At 34.1% G+C, this 23,455-nt stretch overlaps 1 protein-coding gene across 1 annotated transcript; it reads right to left on the minus strand.

Moving 5' to 3' along the window:
* Nucleotides 1-11,138: 11,138 nt before the first annotated feature.
* LOC125809245 (cytosolic sulfotransferase 12-like) lies at nucleotides 11,139-12,181 on the minus strand. Its single transcript, XM_049488908.1, has one exon. The coding sequence runs from the start codon at nucleotides 12,179-12,181 to the stop codon at nucleotides 11,192-11,194; it is 990 nt and encodes a 329-aa protein (XP_049344865.1). The 3' UTR covers nucleotides 11,139-11,191.
* Between the last annotated feature and the right edge of the window lie 11,274 nt (nucleotides 12,182-23,455).

A 23,455-nucleotide genomic window follows, 5' to 3' on the forward strand; every position in this document is an offset into this window, starting at 1 on the left:
TTCTTTCCTATTCAAAGTGAAAATTTAGACCAATCACATTATGTTGAGATTTTTAAAAGAAAATTATAACTTGCTTTAGTGGAAGCATGTTGTAACTCTTTTTGATTCAAATGCTCAATTATTTCATGTTCATAGTGAAAATTATGTTATAAATCTAAAGGAATATTCTAGGTTAATTGGAAATTTGAGATCGGTGACTAATTGCACTAGGCCTGATATGTCATATGCAGTAGAAGTACTTAGCAGGTTTACAAGCAAGCCAGGTAATGAACATTGACATTCTATACGAAGAGTTATGAGATATTTAATTAGGAAAAAAACTTTTAGTTTTTTCTATAAAAAATATAATGATGTACTTGAAAACTTTCTAATGCAGACTGGAACACCTTATCAAGTGATTCCTATTCTACCACTGGTTACATTTATACTTTGGATGGTGGCGCTATCTTTTGAAGATAAAAAAAGAAAACTTTAATTGCTAACTCTACCATAGAGGCTGAACTCGTTGTTTTAGCTTCAGCTAGTGAGAAAGAAAATTGGTTGAGAGATTTATTATTTCAAATATCGTATTATGTTAAATAATTGCTCCTATTTTAATTCATTGTGATAATACTGCTGCAATTGGTAGAGTTAAAAATTGTTATTACAATGGTAAATCTAGACCTATAAGGAGGAAACATAGTAATGTGAGATCATATTTGACAAGTGGTACCATTAATATTGATTATGTCAAATCCAGTGACAATCTTATAGATCCTCTTACTAAGGTCTTAACAAGAGAAAAAATATGGAGCACATCGAGAAGGATGGGATTGAATCATATACATCCTTGAGTCATATATGAGGAAACCCAACCTGAGGACTAGAGATCTTGATGGCTTGTTTTGAAAAAAAGCACTACTTTTTTATTTCCTCCCTATTTACTTATATGAATGTTGAAGTAGGTTGATTTGTATGAGAATTAGGCTTATTCTCAAAAGCACTTATGAAATCGGTATAGCACAAGGTGGTAATGTGTTGGCTATTAAAAGCTCATGTCAACACCATGATTATTGTATGTGAGCAATAATATTTTATTTTCCTTAAGCAGTCATAGTTCAAGTCTGAGACCATTACAACTATGGCGTTAAAGTTATTGTTTCACTAAGTAGATGCTCAATGAAGATCACACCTTCATTATGCATAGTAGTCTTCATTCAACTTATAGACTATCTTGATTAATATTAAAATGAGTGGGGGATTGGTAGTCTTTTGAGCATTTTAATATTTGCTTAATTGTCATTTTTCCATAAGTAAATATGCAACAGAGAACAATTGGGAGTTATGTTATTTCTGTCACGCCCCGAGCCTACAACCTGGGCGGGACTGGCACTTGAGAACCATTGCTAGCCCCAAGCGAACCCTAAGCCTGACTAGACTCTCAGTGGAAGACTTTAAGCATTAATAAGAGAATTCAAATGCAATTTAAACTCAACTGTCTCAAACTAAACTTAGAATGTTTTAGAAATAAACATTCAACTTAGCAAAAGTGGTAACTCAAGTCTTAACAAGAACAATTAAAAATGGAAAGACTAAAGAACAATAACTAATTGTCTATGAAGCCTCTAAACTATGAGGGATTTTGGGACAAGACCCACGATCATCCTAACAACTGAAAATTCTAAAAATAATGTAAAAAAAGGATCCTCCGAAAAGCAAGGAGGCTCACCAATTAACTCTGAGTGCTCGACTGGATCAATGAGGCGTTAGATACTAATCCTGATTACCTGTATCTGCATCATAAAATGACGCAGGCCAAATGGCATCAGTAAATTGAATGTACGAGCATGCGAGGGGAAAACTAAACTTAACATAAGTCCCATGCATTTCATGTTCTCCTTATTATTTCTTGAAGGGCCCTCAACAAGCTCAAAGTAGCTGGAGAACATACGATTCACAAAAAGAGATGACTCTCTAGGGATGGGGTAATGAGTGACTACCAGCTATTTGGGACACAATACAATTTCATGGATTTGAGAGGTTCATAGAGCCTCAACCTACTTATGTCCTGACATGCGTAAAAGATTTTTATGCGGCCTATGCATATGTCTTGCAAAAGAAGAGAAAGGGTACAATTTGGAATCCATGAGATGAGGTGAAAGATTATGGCAAGATGGTAAAATGCTATCCATGTTCAATCAACACTACTTTGGGCAATAAATAAAATTAGGCTGAGATGTTCACATTGTGGATGCATCAGGATCTTAATTGGTTAAAAAGTTTGTTTTTGCACCACTTATTTAAGATATCTCTTCTTCGTGGATGGATGAAAGAGGGAAGATCAAGAAGATGGACATGAATGTTAGGGCCCATTATTGGTTTGGGTTTTTCAGCAACACCATTATGCCATCCCAAAATGAATCTGTTATTCAGCACCCAAAGGTTGTGCTGGTGGATGCAATTATTGATTGGGAGAAGCTCAACATGGGGTCTATTATTTTGGATAGGACATTGATGTGTACTCTACATGAGCAAACTTCTCTCTCTTTCCCAGTATTGATCACATAATTGTGTGAGACTGTTGGGGTTCCTTTTCGAGAGAAGATAGAGTTTAGGACCACCCCCACCTCGTCCAAATAACATTTGTAGGATTGAGGTAGAATAGTTGAGGGATTAGGAATCTTAAGGAAGCCTCCACCACCAACCACCCTCATTTTGTAGACCCTGCAGGCCTTAAGGCTGATATTGCTTAGCCTGCTCCTTCTATGGGGCCGCCAGGTAGCTCCCAACCTTTTTATGTGCCATCTACTTCTAGTATGTTGCATCTACCCATATTTCTCGACTTTCCTTACCCTAGGACATGATATACTAAATGGGAAACCACGTTTGGTATGCAGATGTGAGAGCGAATAGTGTAGAAAATGAGATGGCCGAGTTAATTAAGAGGGCGACAAAACTTCTTTGCACTCCCTGGGAGACTAGATTGTACAGTACCATGCTACCCTAGTGTCAGATGGTTAGAGATTAGATAACCTCACAGCTAGGATGGAGGTTAGAGAGAGGGTTGAGGGTAGCTCAGCTGAGTTGGCTACTATGAGGGTTGATATTACCACCCTTAGGGTCGGTATGGATGAGATAATGTTCACTGATATTTTTATTTATTCGGATGAGGTTCCCTTGACCAATATACCTGTGTGTTCCTACCTCTGAGCCAAGAGTTGAGATGCCTTGTAATGAGACTGATGAGGAGGATATAAAGAGAGCGAATGAGCAACAAATTTCCATGACATTGATGGAGCTACTAGATATCATGAAGATGATGGTACATGCTACGATAGAGAGATATCGTGTGGTGACCTCCACAGTCGGCACTAGTTAGGTCTCTTCAGAGTCCATCATTCCTCTTTCAGATGTGTTGGGCATTGATGCCCCTTTTGAGACTACTATGCTGGATTTTGTTCTTGTCTTGTCGGGCACTAATGCCCAGGATGATGATGTCCCCTCCAAGACTCCAGATTAGATCACTCCACAGGCATAGCCTATTAGGGGAACTTTTATATCTCTGCTCCTGTACTTACTTTATTTTGCATTGACGACACTGATGATTTTTTTAGTGGGGTGAGGGAACTTGTTCCAATATTCCCCTTTTGGATTGTTATTTGGAGTTTTAGATTAATATATTTGTAGTATTTTTATATTTTAGTTTTAATTATGATACTGTTGGTTTATCCCATTTTGTCTCTCCTTATTCATTTACCCCATGTGTTTTAAATATTTTGAAATGCTTGAGTTTTCATTGTTAATGTTCAAGGATCCATTGTATTCAATATCGATGTATTGAATAGTACATATGATGATAAATTTGTCTTATGCTAATGATTGCAAGAAGAAATTGATGTGGCTGCACTTTTAAATGATCATTTTGAATCTTGTGTTGACTAGCTATATTTTTATGTGAGCCTTGCAATGTACATCACATGTAAGCTTTTGGTCTTGCCGGGCCGTGTAAAATAAGTGTGTTTGAAGTTCCTTGAGTGGTGAGTTTTTACTTAAAATCATTTTCGATGAATCCTAGAATTGCCTTGTTAGGCCAATTGTCTAGCTTTGGTGAATGCAAAATATGATCTTGGACATAAATGAGAGGGAACAAAAATTTCATACCTCTTGTGACTACCTTGTGAGTGTGTGCAACCATCTTTGCACCATTTGAGTCTAATCCGTTTGTTGACAGCCTTGTTAAAACCTCTTGAGACATATTCTCCCTAACTTCTCACCGTAAATCCTTTTTCTGAGCATTAATTTGTTTGAATAGCCAAAGCCTAGGTTGGGGTGTGGAAAAGAAGGAGGAAATAAAGCCATGTCCAAAGTAAAGAAAGAAAAAGTGAGAGTCAAATTTTAGTGTGGTACCAAAAGAAGAACGCCCCACCTTATAAAAAAGAATAAGGGATGAGAAAAAATACAAGATTGAAATGAAAAATGAAGTGTTATGAAATTAAAGGGGTATCCTATAGATTGAATGACAAATTGAATCTTGAGTCTCCAACTGATCGAGAAGAATGGAAAGAACTGGATAAAAGGTGAAGATGAATACAACGATGCTTTGAAAGGTAAAGTTACTAAGCCGAATTGACCATACCTTTACCCTCAGCCCCATTACAAGACTTAAAGAACCTTGAGATCTTGCATAAAATAGGTTATGTGATGATTGAAAAATATGGTCAAACTTATAGGATGAAGCTTGCATGTATTTCTCATTAAGAGAGTGAGAGTTGTATTTATTCCTAACTTCTTTATTGATTTTCTTTGTGAGAACATGTAATCATTCTTGATGTGAGTGAACCTGAATGCATTTTTTGATACTTGGTTTTGCACTAGAAAATAAGCAATATTGAACTTGAGCTTAAATTGATACTCCCTCCGTCCCATAAACATTTTATGTGAGGTAGTTTCACTCGGCACAGATTTTATGAAAGAAAGGAAGACTTTAAAAACTTGTGGTCCAAAATGAATGATAGAAATTTGTGTGGCTGTAAATCATTTCATTAAGGATAAAATAAACATTTTATAGTTATATTATTACTTAATATAGAAATGTGTCATTCTTTTTGGGACTGGCTAAAAATGAAAGTAAGTCACATAAATTGGGACAAAGGGAGTATAAGTTAGTCATCATTTGAATCTTTCTGATCATGATTGAGTGATACATTTGCTTGAGAGTCTCCTTGTAGTGTAACTTGCATATTAACTATAACTAAGAATTGTTGCACACACCCTTGTTTGACTAATTGTGTTATTGATTCACTTGAGGACAAGCAAAAGTTTAAGTTGGAGGTATTGATGAGTGGTAGATTTAAACTCATTCAGGCTTGTTTAGTTTAATAATTAATTTTCTCAATGCCTAATTATGTCCTATTCTAATTGTGTTTTGATGATTTGCAGCTATGAAGGCTAAGGGAGAAGGCAAGGATGAATACTTGATAGAATTGACAAAAATAGGAAATGAAGTGTAAACTCTACACTGGCAACTGCCTTATAAGAAAAGTGGATCGCCTAAATTACCTAGCCTCACCTAAAGTGACAATGCTCACAATTGAAGAAGTTCAAGGACGGCCAGTGAGCTGAGGAGTGAAACGATGACTTGTTTAAAGTGAATAGTGAATGAAATGACCATCGCCCCAGGTGACAAGACGTAGATTAAAGATAAAGGCTTAAAAGGAAATCAAATGTGGTAATCGAGATCCGCCGAATGTAAAAGGTAGTCTCAAACACGCTCACCAACTGAGATTCACAGACCTAAAGCTTGAAGCAAAAGTAAGGTGACCTAAGGAATAGACGGTGATCCGTCGAGTCTGCTTGGTGAGCCCAAAAAATGTCGCTGAATTGGTGATAATGAATTTTGGGCCAAATTTTGTGTAACTATAAATAACGCAAAGGAGAGAGGAAATGTAGGAGTTTTTGGAATAGAATTTCAGTTCCTAACTTTGTATGAGTTTTGGAGAGAATTTCTTGAACTCTTAGAGAAATATTCTTAATTTAAGGGTTTCAATTTTTTTCTTACAAATGACAATGGGAAGTTGGAATGAAAGTGGGTGTTGATTATAATTACTTAATTCTATTGAATCCATGGCTACTATCTTGATAGGTTTAATTTTTTTTACTCTTTGTGATCGGTGGCAAAACCCTTAAATTACATTTATGGAGGTGGGTGTTGATTTAATGTAGTGAGTGTTGTGTTTTGCTCTGATTTATTGTTGTTCATTCATGGATTTAGGATTATTATCATGGGGTTAATTCATGGGTTAAGGTAGAAAACTTAATCCTATTTGAGATCTTTGATTGATGCTCAAAAAAAGATTAATTAGAGTGGGTAATTAGTCTAACGCACGTAGTCTAGGTTTGATGTCTATGATTTGCTTGAAAGAGAGATTATGGGTCAGATCTATTTGCTCAAATCTTCTTGAAAGAGAGATTTCATAAGGTAAGGGGTTGATTTGTAATTTACATAAATGAAACCGAAAGAAGATTCTATGAATTGGTACTATGAGATTGAAAGAAGATTAGTGTTATTGATTATAACCCATCCTATCCATGATTGTTTAGCACTATGTGACATCAAGTCCAATCCTTGCACCCCTAGATTATTTCCTAATTGTTTGAATCTCTGAAATATAAGTCTAATTGTGACATTTGATAATTCAAATTCTTTCTAGTAAATTTGGCGGAATAATCCACCCTTTTTTCTTAATTTCTGAAAATGAATTGATTTATAATCTCAATTTCTTGATAGAATTCCTTGAACTATACCACTGTCTATGGGATTCAACCATGACTTTTAGTTGGTTATTTTTATTGACGACGACGGTTTATTCTCTTAATTATTTTTGAGGTTTATTTGTACCTTATCACTAACCGCCCAAAGCCACGAAACTTCTTATATCTGAAGCCTCAAAGGTTTAGGCAATATCTCAAATGTCTGGGTCTTCTTAGGATCAACTAGAATACCATCACAGGAGACAATATGGCCAAAGAAAGCAACAAACCTTAATCAAAACTCACACTTGCTAAATTTAAGAAATAATTGACGATCCTTCTAAATATGAAACACAATCCTTAAATGCTCAACATGTTCATTGTCACTCTGAGAGTAAATCAAAATATCATCAATAAACAGAATCATGAGAATGTCAATTTATTGTCTAAACACTATATTCATTAGGTCCATGACCACAGTCAGAGCATTAGTAAATTGAAATGACGTCACCAAGAACTCATAGTGGTCGTACCGAGTTCAAAAAGGCATCTTTAGAATGACACTTTCACACGCTCTGTATTGAAGATAACCCGACAAAAGGACAATCTTTGAAAAGAAACTCGCACCTTCGAATAGATCAAAAAATTCATCAATCCTTGGAATAGGATACTTATTCTTTATGGAAACCATATTCAATTGTCGATAATCAATGCACATACAGAGCAAACCATCATTCTTTCAGACATACAATAACGTAGATATCCATGGAGAGATACTCGGTCTAATAAAATCCTTATCCAAAAAGTTCTTCAACTAATCATTTTATTCCATAAGTTCTGCTAGAGTCATATGGTAAGGATGTATAGAGATAGGTTGCATATTTAGGAGTAGGTCAATACCGAAGTCTATTTCCCTTTTGGGGGAATACACACATTATCATCGAGAAATACTTCTAGAAAATCATTTACAATCAAAACTAACTCAATAGTAGAAATTATGGAATTTGCATCCCTAACTTGAACAAGATGATGGATTCAACCCTTAGAAATCATTTTCTTAGCCTTTAGGCAAGATATGTACTAACCGGTGCTGAATTTCCCTTTATCCACTTTAAGATAAGTTCATATGAATCATGTGTTTGAGTTGAAATCGAGATGTACTCTATTCTCTAAACCTTATTCAAGTGAGACCCTTATGAGAAAGTTTCCATGTGCCATCGTGTTTGAGAACACTAAATATATGTGTGGAATCAGAGAGCAGAGTATTCATGAGGTGATAAACTCAAGCTAGGCTCATGAATTTTGAAGGGGGAACCCCATGGCATTCTGATAGAACTATTTGAGAGGTAATGAGCAGTAAGTAAGTAAATACTACTTAAGTTGTGAAATGGAAGGTGAAGGTAATATTTAGATAGGTAGACGAAGAGCTAAAGATTTCCTACTTGTCATGAGATCTTAGTGGGTGAGTGTTTCTTGACCTTTCTGGTAGTCGCAAGTAGTATAATGTGTGAGCAATCATATTGATATATGTATGTAGTACTAGACGCTAAGCTTGAATTTGAGATGAGTGTTGTGATCAATAGATGGCAATATGAGGATGATGGTGTTAGTTTTGAGATCTAATCTAGTAGGTTTTACATGAAAAAGGTTAGGAGATCAAAGTGGTACCTTGCAATGAAATTGTGGTATTCTGACCCATAGAGGAGAGAAATGAAAGTAGAGTAGTAAGAGGTACACTCTAGATAGTATTTGGCCAGTCGAGGTCCCAATTGAGATTATGATTTTTTTATGTGTGCCTAGATTGTATAATTGAGCTGCCAATATGGGATAGGGTGGTGCAAAGTGTAATTTTCCTAAAGAGTTAGATGAAGCAGCCTTAGGAGCCAATGAGATGAGGTCAAGAGAAACATCTTAGAACGAGGTCTTAGTACCTGCTTATGGATTGTTCGGTAGTCATGTGATAAATTTTTCCCGAGTGTTATAGCAAAGGGGGATGTAGACCAGTTTAGAGATGATGGAATAGGTCCATATCTTTCAAGTGTCAGCTTTAGACCTAAGTGGGAGATGATAAAATAAGAAATCAAGTCAAGTGTTGAGAATAACATAAGATAACAGCAAAAAATAAGATAAATAAAATAAAAATAGAGAATCCTTTTGAACAAATTGTTACAGTGATAGATAATAATGATTATAGTTATAAAGAAATAGACATAGAAGAGGATCTAGAAATTGTGAGTGATAGGATAAGTACATCAAAAAGAATAAAAAACATAGATAAAAATATTGATACGTCCCAACCTTTAAGAAAATCAGTAGAATATCAAAGAATAAAAGAAATTGAACCATATCACTACTATATAACTGGAATAATATAACAAAGAAAACATATCATCATAATAAATACTGGACAAGAAGAAAATTATATACCAAGAGAATTAGTATCGGAAGAAGAAATAACCTCTAAAGAACAAGTATGCCCAGAATTACCAAAAGAATTGTTACATATAGAAGAAACAACTCAAAAAGAAATAATCATAGGCGGTATAATAATATTAATAAACTTTAAAATATACCAAGAAGATAATATAATATTAGGAATAAAATGGTTAGAAGAAATGAAACCATATAATTTAGAAAATACTCAATTAACAATAACTTATAAAAATAAAAAGATCATAGTAAAAAGAGCAGTATGAAAATTTATATACTTGCAAAAATAATAGTAGAAAATTACTACAACAAATATTACACTCCAATGATAGATACATGAGCAGAAGCAAACATGTGTAAACATAATTGTTTACCAGATGAAAAATGGGAGAAACTAAAAACACATATAGTCGTCACAGGATTTAATAATGAAGGAAGTATGATAACATATAAAGCAAAAAATATAAAGTTACAAATATGGGATAAAATATTAACTATAGAAGATATATATAGTTATGAATTCATAAATAAAGACATGCTTTTAGGAATGCCATTTCTAGAAAAACTATATCCCCATGTAATAACAAAAACACATTGGTGGTTTACCACACCATGTAAGCAAAAAATAGGAGCAAAAAGAGTAAATAATAAAAACAGAAAGCCTACACCATGGATTAAAGGAAGTGAGAAAATCACTCAAAAACTAGAAAATATTAAGGAAAAGACCCACAATATAGAATTAATAATATTTTCAATAGATAAATTAAAATTAATTCAAGAAAAATTAGATATGTTATATGGTGAAGATCCCTTAAAAGGATGGGAAAACCATAAAACAAAAGTAAAAATTGAACTAATTGATGAAAATAGTATAATAACCCAGAAACCATTGAAATATAATTTTGAGGATTTAAAAGAATTTAAAATGCATATAAAAGAATTATTAGAAAACAAATATATACAAGAAAGCAATAGCAAACATACAAGTCCAGCATTCATAGTAAATAAACATAGTGAACAAAAAAGAGGTAAAAGCCGTATGGTTATTGACTATAGAAATTTAAATGCAAAAACAAAAATATATAATTACCCCATACCTAACAAAGTACTAAAAGTAAGATAAATACAAGGATATAATTATTTTAGTAAATTTGATTGTAAATCAGGATTTTTTCATCTAAAGTTAGAAGAAGAATCTAAAAAATTGACAGCTTTTACAGTACCACAAGGATTTTATGAATGGAACGTACTACCTTTTGGATATAAAAATGCACCAAGAAGATATCAACATTTCATGGATAATTATTTTAATCAACTAGAAAATTGTATAGTATACATAGATGACATATTATTATATTCACGAACAGAAGAAGATCATATAAGATTATTAGAAAAATTCATACATATTATAACACACTCAGGAATAAGTTTAAGTAAGAAAAAGGCAGAAATAATGAAAAATCAAATAGAATTTTTAGGAATACAAATAGATGAGAATGGTATAAAAATGCAAAATCATATAGTACAAAAAATAATAAATTCTGAAGAACAAATAGATACAAAAAAGAAATTACAATCATTTTTAGGATTAGTAAACCAGGTAAGAGAATATATACCTAATTTAGCAGAAAATCTAAAACCTTTGCACAAAAAATTGAAGAAAGACGTAGAATATTATTTTGATAAAAAAGATCAAGAACAAATACAAAAAATAAAATCATTATGTAAGAAATTACCCAAATTATATTTTCCAGATGAAAATATATAAATCTCCAAATAAAAAAGAAAACCAAATGCCTCCAACCTGATTGATACTATTATAGTACAAATGAAAACATGAATTCTTGTGAAAAAAATAGAAAATATGAATTTAATGCTAAATTTGCAATAAGGTTGAGTAATGAACAGTTAAAATAGTATTAGAATAACAGAACTTTTGTTGTATGTTCTTGTTACATTACTCTCAAACACACCTACTTTAACATTGATTTTCAAAATAAATAATTACATTTTATAGCATATTAATGCCTAATCAAACATATGAAAACTTCAATCCAGATCCTTGAAACTTTTCTTCAATGATATGATTCAGTTTATCGCTCATCTCTATAGTAAAATAATTTTTCCAATCTCCAATTTCTCCTCTACGAAAGAAAACTTTGTATGCCTCTCCAGTTGAAAACTTTCCATTTCTATTCACCTCCAAATTGCTCAAATTCTCAAAGCTACACATTTTTAATATATCGTCCACCACTCCTGAATTTTCTTCCTCTATGGAAAATGGACATTCCAAGAATTCAGCCAGGCGTTTAAGCTGAATTTTTGGTTTCTTCTTAATCTCTTCATACATTAAGAAAAGTATTTTGTTAGGCTTCTCTATGCTTTGTTTCCAATAATCCAATACGTGATTCCAAAATGGTCCATAAAGGCTCACCCCCTTACAAAAAAGATTAAACATTTCTTCAATGGAATCGGTATCTTTCTGATCAAGTAATAAATTATTTGTAAAATGCCACATAGAAATAAACGTGTCTCTAGGATTTCTACATAAGTAAACAAGTTTGGTTTTTGAAACCTGGATTGATTTTGGCAATGAAGAAAAGGGCACATGAGTTGCCAAGAGTCTAGGTGAAGTGAAAGTTGAAATATCAACGGTCCGACCATCAAAATAGAGTGTATGCTCCAAGAATGGAACAAGAACATGAGGGTTCTCAACGAGTAAAGGGTGATTAGGTTCAAAAGTAGGATGTTTCACTCGATTTACTAGAGCAAATAAAAGTGATTTTAACCATGTAGTTCCTGATTTTGGAGTTGTAACGAGAATGATATCACTATCTTGAGCTTGAAATTGTTGTTGAAATGCAATCACAGCTTGAAGAAATTTTTGTGGTACCCAAAAACCTTGATAATTGTAGGCATATGATCCAAGCCATCCTTTTTCTTTTGGTAGGTTAGAGAGAAATTTCTTACCCTCTTCACTTAGGTTATCCTCTTCTAAATATTTGGGAGAAGAAGTTGTCATGATTTTGAGGATTGAGTGTTTTCTTCAAGTTTGGGGATTTTATAATGGATACTTTGAATAATACACTTACTATCTCCGTGAATGTTTAGTCATACACTTCATGTGAGCTCACCAATTCACATTTTTCATGTGTTTCTGTCAGTTATAATTACTTTGATTAACTTATTTGATTTATCTAGAGAGTGTTATTAATGTGAGTGTGTCAGAATAGTTAGCAAGGCACTCAAAATTCATATTAATTTCAAGATGAATTTTTTGATGTTTATTATATAACTATCCTTAATTTATAACTATGAAAATATTATTTAAACAACAACTAAAAAATAATCCAATTTAACTATACACATCGTCTGTTACTTTAATTACCCCTGATAAACTTTTCACTCTTTTTAAAAAATATATATAAATGAAGTGAATACTTTATTGTAATATCCATATTAATTTATATATAGTTTAAATAGACTTAGGAACTATTTGAGAAATGAATTGTTAATGTTATGGATAAAAATTTAAGAAAACTTGTCTTTCTCTTGTGTGCTAAACTAACCAAATAAAAGTAAAAAAATATTTTTATACGATGAACAAATAAAAGTGAACAAAATGAGTATACAATGCTCAATTTGTTGACTTTAGTAAAACATTTCATATGTATTAAAGCTTGATATTTTCTACCATGCTCTATGAAAACATGCATGGTATATATAGACTATTGTGCTTTTATTTATTTTTTTGAAATAATTTTTGAATTTATTTGATAACAAAAGAAAGGATTGAGAAATGTATGTGACGATTATCAAAGGCTAACTGAAAAATTGAGCGCAAGAATGTCACTATCATTAGTAAATCAATTGCCAGCGACAAAGTTTGTCTTACAACTCTTAAAAAGTAAATGATAATGATAGTAAAGTACAAATTTCTATATGATCGAATATAATTAATTGGGTATACTATATTATAACAAAAGTACATCATCTAGTCATAGTTGAACTTGACACATTATGATGAATTCAATTATGGATGACGCTCCTGATTTAATGATTTATGAGTTAGTGCACCACCTCCTCATAAGGTAGGCCTGTCCCTGATGATGATGACTTTCATTATTTTATTATTTTCATCATAACTAGTGTGGTAATTATCATCACACATACAAGCATCGATAAAGTATTTAATTTTGCAAGTACTTTCTAATACAATAATTTTCATGAACTATCGGTACTTTAATTGAAATAAAGAATACGTAATAAGGGTATAATACCCCATACTCATCAATGACAAAAGAAAATATGTTGTCTTGAACTCAATCGTAAATAAAATTATTGAGTGTACGATGAATTCAATTACAGATGACGCTCCCAATTTAATGATTTATGAGAATGGAAGAGTAGAAGAGTCATTGCACCACCTCCTAATAAGTCTGTCCCTAATGATGATGCATTTCATTATTTTATTATTATCATCATAATTACTGGTGTAATTATCGTTAGGCATAGAAGCATCTAAAATGAGTTTTTTTATTCAAAAATTCTTTTAATTCTACTAATAAAGTCTTTAATTTTTCAGGTACTTTATAGTAGAACAATTTTCAAGAACTGTCATTACTCTAATGACTAGGTCGGTCATTTTAGAATTTTTCATTAAATTGCCATTCTAATCCTCCTGATATTGGTTCCAATTGATATTTGAATGAGTTCTGAAATTGGTTTTGAGTTTTGATTGAAAAAATACGAAATATGGAATTTTTTAAAGTTAAAAGACTAAAGTTGTTGAAAAGTGGTTTTAGCTGTCTTTTTAAATTTCGAGTCTTGAAATGGAATTCCATCAATTCCATTAGTCCTAAAATGTGGAAATTTGTCTATGTGAGTTTTTGATGTCAGATTCAGAGTCTTTTCATGGATTTAAGGTCCTAAGTTTGAAATTTGTATTTTAGCCTTTTTGGGTTGACTTTTGTCAACATTCAGGGTTCAGATGCTAGGCTTAGATTTCTAACAGTTCCATTGGATTTGGTGATGATTTATGGTCTAGGAGGGCCTTGGTTAAAATTTTAGAGGTCCTGAGCTTGATTTGGCCTTTTTCGGCGTTATGTTCGTTTCTTATGTCATGCATGGATTTTGGGTCAAAGAGAGCTCAAATTCATATTTCTATGGTTCCATTGAGTTTAGAAGGTCGAGTTTAGTTGGATAGCATATCTTATTTTTGTGTACGGGGTTTCAAACGAATATTGAGGGTTCTTTCGATGAACTAACAGTTGGTTGAATCTTCTTATATCTCATGTGCTCGCATTAGCAAGAGGTTGTTCCCTTTCGCAAGCTTTAGCAAAGGCCTGGTCACGAAAGAGATGGGCCACATATTTTTTGGGGTACACTTATTCGAACCAGGTTCACAATTACGATGATTGCATAAGTGACCCTTGGTACGCTAAAGCGACTTCAGAGAGGGTTTTTGGCCTGCCATTTCGGGGTTTTGTCCCATTTTCTCCATTTTGAGTTTTGGAAAACCCTTGGAGGTGAATATAAAGAGATTTCTTGTGCCAAATGATTTGGATAAGTCTTCCTTACCCTAAAACATCAATTCCTTTTTATCATTTGTGGATTTTAACATTAAAAAAATTGGGATTTTTGATTATTAATTGGCATGTTTTCAAGAGCTTGAGTTCTAAGGTAAAATGGTGATTGTGAACTGATTTTAACTTTATTTTCAAAAAAAATTCACCAGTGAGTTCCAAATGACTTGGGAAATATTTTCAAGTAAAGGTTTTGCGCTTAATCTTCATTTTTGGAATTGGGGTTTTGACTTGGTTTGACCCATTTTTTCAAAATGTATGATATGGGTGTTGTTATTTATTGAATCCTATTGTGATTACTCGTTGAATTAGATTGTAAGGCTTTGGACATTGTTCAAAAAGGAAAAACACAAGTCTCGGATTGACTTTTGATTGGATTAAGGTAGGTGAACTTCTAAACCTTGTAAAACTTGTAACATATTGTATTTCATTTGATTGTGTGTGTTGGGGAGTAATGGGAATGAGGTGAGGGTTTCAATTACTCCGCTTTAATGATCTTCATGAATAAAAAAGGGGAATAAATTAAAAAGACAATGTGTTGATAGGTTTGTTTTGTGAATTCCCCTTGATGATGATCCTAATTTGTTGATTGATGAAATGCTTTGATAACATTATTGTGGACTTGAATTACTTGAGTTTATTGTCTCTTACTTATGGTGTGAATTTTCCTATTTTTATTGATTTCTATGCACCATGATGAGACATGTGGTAATTAGGCCAATGAAATATTGTTCCGGCAAGTGATATTATATAATGTCGATGGAAAATAGTTCCAGCTAGTGATATTGTGCTGATGGGAAATGGTTTCGGCAAATGAAGTTATATAAAGACGAAGGAAAATGGTTCCAACTAGTGATATTGTGCTAATGGGAAATTGGTCTGGCGAGTGATATTGTGACGATGAGAAATGATCCCGGCAAGTGTTGACTGTTATGATTAATCTTCTTGATACTTGTAATTGATCTACTTGATAATTGTGATTGACATTCTTGATACTTGTTGATTATTGAGTTGTGATGGTTGGACTCTGATTGTTATGCTTTGTAAGTTGTGTATTGTAAACTGTTAGGTTGGAATGATTTCTATTTAGGTTATAGTTTCGGCGGTTCGGTTGGGATTAAAGGAGTACTTGTATTCTAGCCTAGCTTTACTTTGTTTAGTCGATTACTTGCTGAGTACCGTGCTATTTGGTACTCACTCCTTGCTACTACATTTGTGTAGGTTGTGAGCCCAGACCCATGTGTATCATTCTTCTTCATCTTTCTCTTAGGCTCTTAGAGGATACATTAAGAGGTAGTTGATTGTCAGCCCGACGACCCTTTTATTCCTTATTTCATGCTTTGTTCTATTTGAGAAATAAAGACTTTGAGACTTGTACTTATTTTTCAATTTTGTATTAATAGATTAATGTCTTGTACACATGACAACCATATTTTGGGGTAGTTTAGAATGACTACATTTTCGGCTTTTAAGATATTATTGTTTTACTTTCCGCATTTCTTTCGTATTTTTGGATGGAGGGTGACTTGTCTTGTTGGGATTAGATGAGTGTCATCATATCCATTTTTTGGTCATGACAAATGCTATCATAGCCCAGGTTCATACGTCTCACGTGTGTACGCGCTAACTCTAAGTAGAGTCTCGAGAATTGATATGGAGATGTCTGTACTTATCTTTGATAGGATATGAAGACTATTAGGAAACTTCCTTTCATTCATTCTTTCTTATAGTGTGTGGTAACATTAGCTTGTGTTGAGTTTTTGAGTGTCCTTTTGGCAGATGGCGGAGACCATAACTTCTATTTTAGGTGGTAGGGGGAGTGTCACGACGAAAAGTTCACCCTAGACGTGATATGACCCCAAGTGGCCTTACACAAGCCACTTGACACACATACAATATCATGAAATAGGCAAAAGTATAAGTTAAACAAAAAGTCTCATATTAGAATAGTTTACATGCAAGTGAAAGTCTAATAATAGTCTCGACAAACCCATCAAGCCCATTAAAAGAACTGGTTAGGATGTAAACTATAACACCCCATATACTAGAAAGACCAGTTTTGCAATCAAAAGTTGCAGGTGCCATCGACGGGCACCACCCACGGACAGTAGGTGGAGTCCGTGGATGGTCCCCTGCAGTCCTCCCAGAACCAGTCCAAAAAAGTGTCTAAGCGTCGACCCACGACCAGACCATGGCCCGTGGATCGAGACCCCTAGAACTCCCTCCCTAAACTCCATTGACAATTGCCACGACGGACTGTCGGTCTATCGATGGACCGTCAGTTCGTCCGTCGGTTGGCCTTGACAGCTTTTAAGTAAGGGGTCGTTTGGTCTTTTTCGCTATGCGTTGGACCCCTAAACTACGTCGTTTAACCCCTAAACTACGTCGTTTTGGTCAGTTTTAGCCTAGAAACTAAATTAGAACCTTACCTAATTGATCATTCACCTAAATCAAGCGAAACTTAGAGCAAAAGAAGAGAATTCAGGCGATAACTTTCTCAAGAGCACGCAACAAGGTTTCTCCGGTTCCAGCCCTATAATCGAAAGATTTTTTAGTGAAATTCGTCACTAGGTATGTGGAATTTCATTAGTGGGTTCCTTTCACCCATTGGGTCCCTAGATTTCAGCCAGAATCTTGATTCCCTTAATATTATCTAGACCTAGGGTTTCTTGAATATTAGAAATTGTTGGGTTTTAGCTGTTATAATGATCCAAATAAGATTATCATATTGTTTCTTAGTTCCTTGCATGAAATTCAGAACCGTAGTTCTGTAGATTTATTTAGTTCATGAATTACACTCATAGGTCAGTTTAAACAGATATACATGCTTCAGTTTACGAATGTCAAATTTTCAGTTATAATTGTTGCATTCTTAGATTTCGCATGCCAGTAATTGAGCAATCCAATACTTTAGTATTTCAGTCATAATATGGTTTATATACATTCTATTGGGAGTAGACTTAATACCGAGTTGGACTAGGGTTTAGTGTGCTTCAATAGTCCCAGAACTACGTGCCCCCGTAGGTTTAGAAGTCCCCTCTGTGGGCATTACATGCAATACACATATCCGAGGAGGAAATATCAACTCCAAGCTAAAGTCATTCTCATAAGATAATATCAAGTAGTCTACATGCAATTTATACTCATGTGCACATAAACATGTAGAAATCAATCAAATTGACTCATTTTCTCAAAAGTTAAACTTTTACATAAACCATGCATAGTAAGGAAATAATGGAAACATCTAAGACACATGACTCCAAAATAAGTAAAAAACCATGAGGAACTCATTAACTCAAGCAAGATTAGGAGTAGAAGGAAAGAGATGAGGATATCGGAACATCATATTAGCCACGGCCTCCCAAGTAGCACCCTTAACTAACTGATTCCTCCGCAATACTTTCACGGAAGCAACTTCCTTGTTTCTCAATTTCTTGACTTGCCGGCGTAATATCTCAACCGAAACTTCTTCATAAGAAAGATTCTCCTTAACTTCCAAACCTTCTAGGGGGACTATGTATATCGGATCACCAACACATTTCTTCAACATAGAGACATGGAAAACTAGATGCACCAATTCCAACTCATTTGGCAAATCTAGATCATAAGCAACCTTACTAACACGTCTCAAAATATGATATAGGCCTACATAACGGGGAGTAAGCTTCCCTTTATTACCAAACATCATTACGCCCTTCATGGGAGAAATTTTCAAGTAAACCCAATCATGAACATCAAACTTAAGATCTCTTCTTCTCACATTGACATATGAATTTTGTCGACTTTGAGCCATTTTCAACCTCTCTCTAATAAGTTAAATTTTCTCTCGGGTCTCATGTACCAACTCGGGACCTATTAGGGAAACTTCACCTACCTCAAACTAACTGATAGGAGATCTACACCTCCTACCATACAATGACTAAAATGGATCCATACCAATACTCGAGTGATAGCTATTGTTATATGCAAACTCAATCAATGGCAAATGGTCATCCCAATTACCCTTAAAATCAATCACACAAGCTCTAAACATTCCTCCAAAATTTTGATACAACGCTCCACTTCCCCATCGATTTGGGGATGAAATGTCGTGCTAAGCTTAACACGAGTACCAAGACCCTTTTGGAAAGACGTCCAAAACTATGAAGTGAATTTCCTACCACGATAAATAATAATGGACAAAGGCACTCCATGTAACCTTACCATTTCTCTCAAGTATAACTTGGCATAGTCCTCTATCGAATAGGAAACCTTGATAGGAAGAAAATGAGCTGATTTCATCATCAGATCTACTATAACCCAAATCAATTCATGTTGTCGTCGAATGTGAGGCAGACCAACGATAAAGTCCATATTCAAATCTTCTCACTTCAAAGTAGGAATGCTAATATCTTGGGACAAACCTCTCGGTTTCTGATGCTCAATGTTCACTTGTTGACAATTAGGACACTTAGTCACAAAATCTGTAATATCCTTCTTCATCTCGTTCGACCAATAGACCTCTCCCAAATCACAGTACATCTTGGTGGCTCCCGGCTAAAGGGAATACCGCAAACTATGGGCTTCCGCCAAGATTTGTTCCCTCAAGTTATCAACATTCGGAACACACAAACGACCTTAATATCTAAGTACTACATCTCCCCCTTGGGAGAAACCCTCAACAGATTTCTTAAGCACCACTTCTTTTATGTCAACAAAAATTGGATCAAGACCAAGCTTTGAGAGGGATTTGTATCCAAGGTATGATAGCTTAATCTTCCATTGATATTTCCATATATGGAGACCCCTAGAAATCCCCCAATTGTGAAGATGAAATACCCAATTCAAGTTAGGTTCCTTATAATATTGTGGGTTAAGTTGAGTATGAATCCAATCGAGTGGATATTGATTTTTTTATGATTGCATTAGTAGTGAATCATGATATTATGATGAATTTAAATTTTTTTCATGGTTAACCCTAGTCTAATTGATGAAATTGAAGTAATGTGGGTTTATGCCTTATGAAGGGAAATTGAGGACGTAGAGTTGATCTTCCAGAATTAATGACATGCATAATAATTGTTCAAGAATAGAAACATGTAAACATGAATGGAATTAGATTAAATTATATATGATAGATCATAACTAGTAATGATAGATATTGAGCATTTATGATGAGGTATGGTTAGAATTCTTAAGAATAAAGCCCGTTAGTAGAATATCTTGTGATCCAGATATGTATAATGAGTGTAAGAAGTAAAGCTTTGAGAATAGGGCTTGTAGTCATGAATGTTGACTTCTAGGGTTTAGAAGGTAAAGCTAATAAAATGAATTATGTATGTTAAGGCTTTGAGAGTAAAGTCTACATGAGAATAGAAGAGTAATGGCTAGAATTATGGTGGAAAGCCTTTGCCTACCTAATCTACCATATGAATGATTGATTGTATGAAGTGATAGAATCACTTTAGTTATGATGAATTCCATGTCTAATGTAGTAATTAAAGAGGTGTTGATTTGATATGAGCCTTGACCCTTGGAAGGATAAGCAATGATATTATGCATATTTTATGAAAGCTATGTACATGCCTTATGAACACTTTGAGAGTGAAGTGTCTATGATCATGATATGTTGTTGTGTTGATGAAAGTCTACTCTCATATACACACCTATGCATGAATCTGATATGATATGAAAGGTTCTCTCACATAGAATGATTCTAGGTTGAAAGGCTATTCTCACCTAAAATGAATCTAAGTTCAAGGACTATGATATGTAATGAGGTTGTGCTGAATCCCCTAAAGACCTTTATATGAGAGGAATGTGAGGTGAATTCCCTTATTCCTAATGAGATAAACACGAGGTGATTACTCATTTCATGATATGAGGTATGTGAGGTGATTACCCTTTTATATATGTATGATGATAGCAAGGCAAGAGGTGATTACCCATTACCCTTTATTTTGATCATGGAGGCGATTGCCTATGATCCTTATTAAGTGATGTGGAGGCGAATATCTACATTACACCCTAAAATGGATATGGAGGCAAATATCTATATCTTATTAAAATGAAAATGGAGGTGAATACATATGATTCCTTAAAATGAACATGGAGGCGAATACATATGATTCCTTAAAATGAATATGGAGGTGAATACCTATCATTCCTTAAAATGAACATGGAGGTGAATACCTATGATTTCTTAAAATGAACATGGAGGCAAATACATGATTCCTTAATATGAATTATGTCATGAACAATGAATTGTATGGATTGTAGATTGATAGGCCTTCTATGATATGTACACCTAGAGGTGATTCCCCATGTACTTTATGATTAAATTATATGTATGACTGGAGGTGATTCCCCTTGTCCTTTATGATTCCATGATATGTATGACCAGACGTGACTCCCCTAGTACTGTATGTTTCTATGATATGTATAACTTGACGTGATTCTCCTTGTCCTTTATGATGAGCTAAATATGAGATCAAAAAGATGATCAATATGCATGAAAGTCTAAAGTGGTATTTATTATGGGTAGGATTATGGGGTCTTATCCATATATTGCACAAGTATAACTTGAAGCTAATTATGAAGAGTTTATCTTATATGATATATGCTTAGATTGGATTGTTGCTATAGTTGCCATCCTTGATATGTTGACTAAAGGTGAAGATTACCTTGTGTATGAAAATTAAGCTAAGAATTAGACCATGAGATGGTTAGTATGATTATGATGGCCAATGGGGATACTTATCACGGATGGGATTATGGGGTCTTATCCATGCATTGCACAAGTATACTTGGAGGTTACTTATGAAGTAGTTCTTTTATGATATGAAGGTCTAAGTATGGACTATGTATATGGACTATGATTTATGATGACTAATGCTTAAATTATATCAATGTTGGAGATTATGTTTATGACTATGTTATTATCTCTTATGCCTATGACTTTTGTCTAATGTTGGTTAACCCTTATGTTATGCTCTTATGATGTTATGCTAGCTAACATATTTAGTACATTTTGTACTAATACATACTCCTGCCTACATTCTTATAAAATGTAGGGTCCAACAATCTTGAGTTCCATCTTTGAGTTTAGGTTCTTAGTAGGAGCAAGGAGTTGAAGATTGGTGAGTCCTCATGGCATCGAGGATAAAGCCACCATTTTCTTTATGTCTTTCTTTTATGTTTTAGACTATTGTATGGGTTGTGTCCAAAGAGTTATTCAAAGTTTCTTTAGATGATTTGACACAAAATGTTATAGACTTCCGCTTGCTTTTATAAAGACTTCGATTGTGTGGAAAAAGTTTTAAAATTTCTACATCATTTCTATTTGCTTTATGTTATGATATGCTAAGTGGCTTACATTGAGTCCTTTGGGGTTCTTAATTTGACGTATCCGGACGCTTCATCCAATACTAAGTGTCCACAGTCGTTCAATAGTAATATAACCCAACTAGTGAGTTGGGGTCGAGTCCCAAGCGAGCGGTTCATAATCGAGAATTAAGAGAAAAGAAAGAACTTCGCTAAAGTCAGTTATAGCTAAAGAATTATACGAAGTAAAACTTATCAAATTAAAGGGTGACACAAGTGTCAATTATTGAAGGGGGTATTGTAGTCAATTATCAACTAGAAACAGAAAATAATATAGAAATATTAATATGGAGACGGGATTCTTGGGATGTGATACGAATATGGGCTAAAATAAACAACCGGGAAAATGCTATTGATAGTAAATCGCTATAAATTGGTAACTAAGCTAGACTTTAGTGGGTTAAATTTTCTCTCGAACAATTTACCCCGAATCAAATTGGTTTCTCTAGAACACCAATAAGCGGCAATGAAACACAGACTTCGTCTTAGTCCATTCACTCTCTCTAGCTGAATGTGTGGGAGAGGGTTTAGGATTTACTCTCTTAAGCTGAACCCATGGCAACCCAATAACCACAGACTATCAATTCAATAGTTTTGGTTTTCAAACCTCTCTCTCGAGCAAGTCAAAAACACAAAGATAAAATTGTATTTGCACCTACAACCCCATTAAATTCAAACACAACTAATGAATGAAATCACCTTTAAACAATAAATTAACTATCTATTAGCAATACCCAGCAGTAAATTCAACCCATATTCACATAATCACACCCCAAGAATTGGGGTTTTAGCTAGACATAGTAAAGAAGTAGAAATCGATACCAAAAAGTATTTCCATCAAATGGGTACGATATATATTATCTTTACACACATCTAAGATGAAGAATCTTCAATACCTATTTCCAATTATTTAGAAATGGAAATCTTAAAATCTTCAAAGCTAAGGAGCAAAGTCTCCAAAACTAAGTTCTAAAAATTGAAAATAATGTTTGATATTCTAAAATTCGATACTGATTGCCTACTAAACTAAAATTTCAAACAAGTATGTATAGTTGTCAAAAAGTGTGTCGCGAAGGACCACTCGGCGCAGTTAGTTGGGATTACTCATCCACTTGGCGATCCGCCCTTTGGTCTGGTTCATCACCTTTCTTTATCGGCCTTCAACAAATCCATATGTAATGTTGGGCGATGGAGTATTGCATCACGGAATCGTTCGGCGACTCGCCGACTACTCATTTATCTCGCCGACTCGATTTTCTCCTTTCAGAGCTTAGCACACTGGAACATTAGGCGAGGCCATTGCCATTCGGCTACTTGCCTAATGGTTTAGGCGATCCTCAGGTCGTCTT

The sequence above is a fragment of the Solanum verrucosum genome, unplaced genomic scaffold (assembly GCF_900185275.1).
Source record: "Solanum verrucosum unplaced genomic scaffold, falcon-dt-bn FXZP01000062.1, whole genome shotgun sequence".
In the NCBI taxonomy this organism is placed as follows: Eukaryota; Viridiplantae; Streptophyta; class Magnoliopsida; order Solanales; family Solanaceae; genus Solanum; species Solanum verrucosum.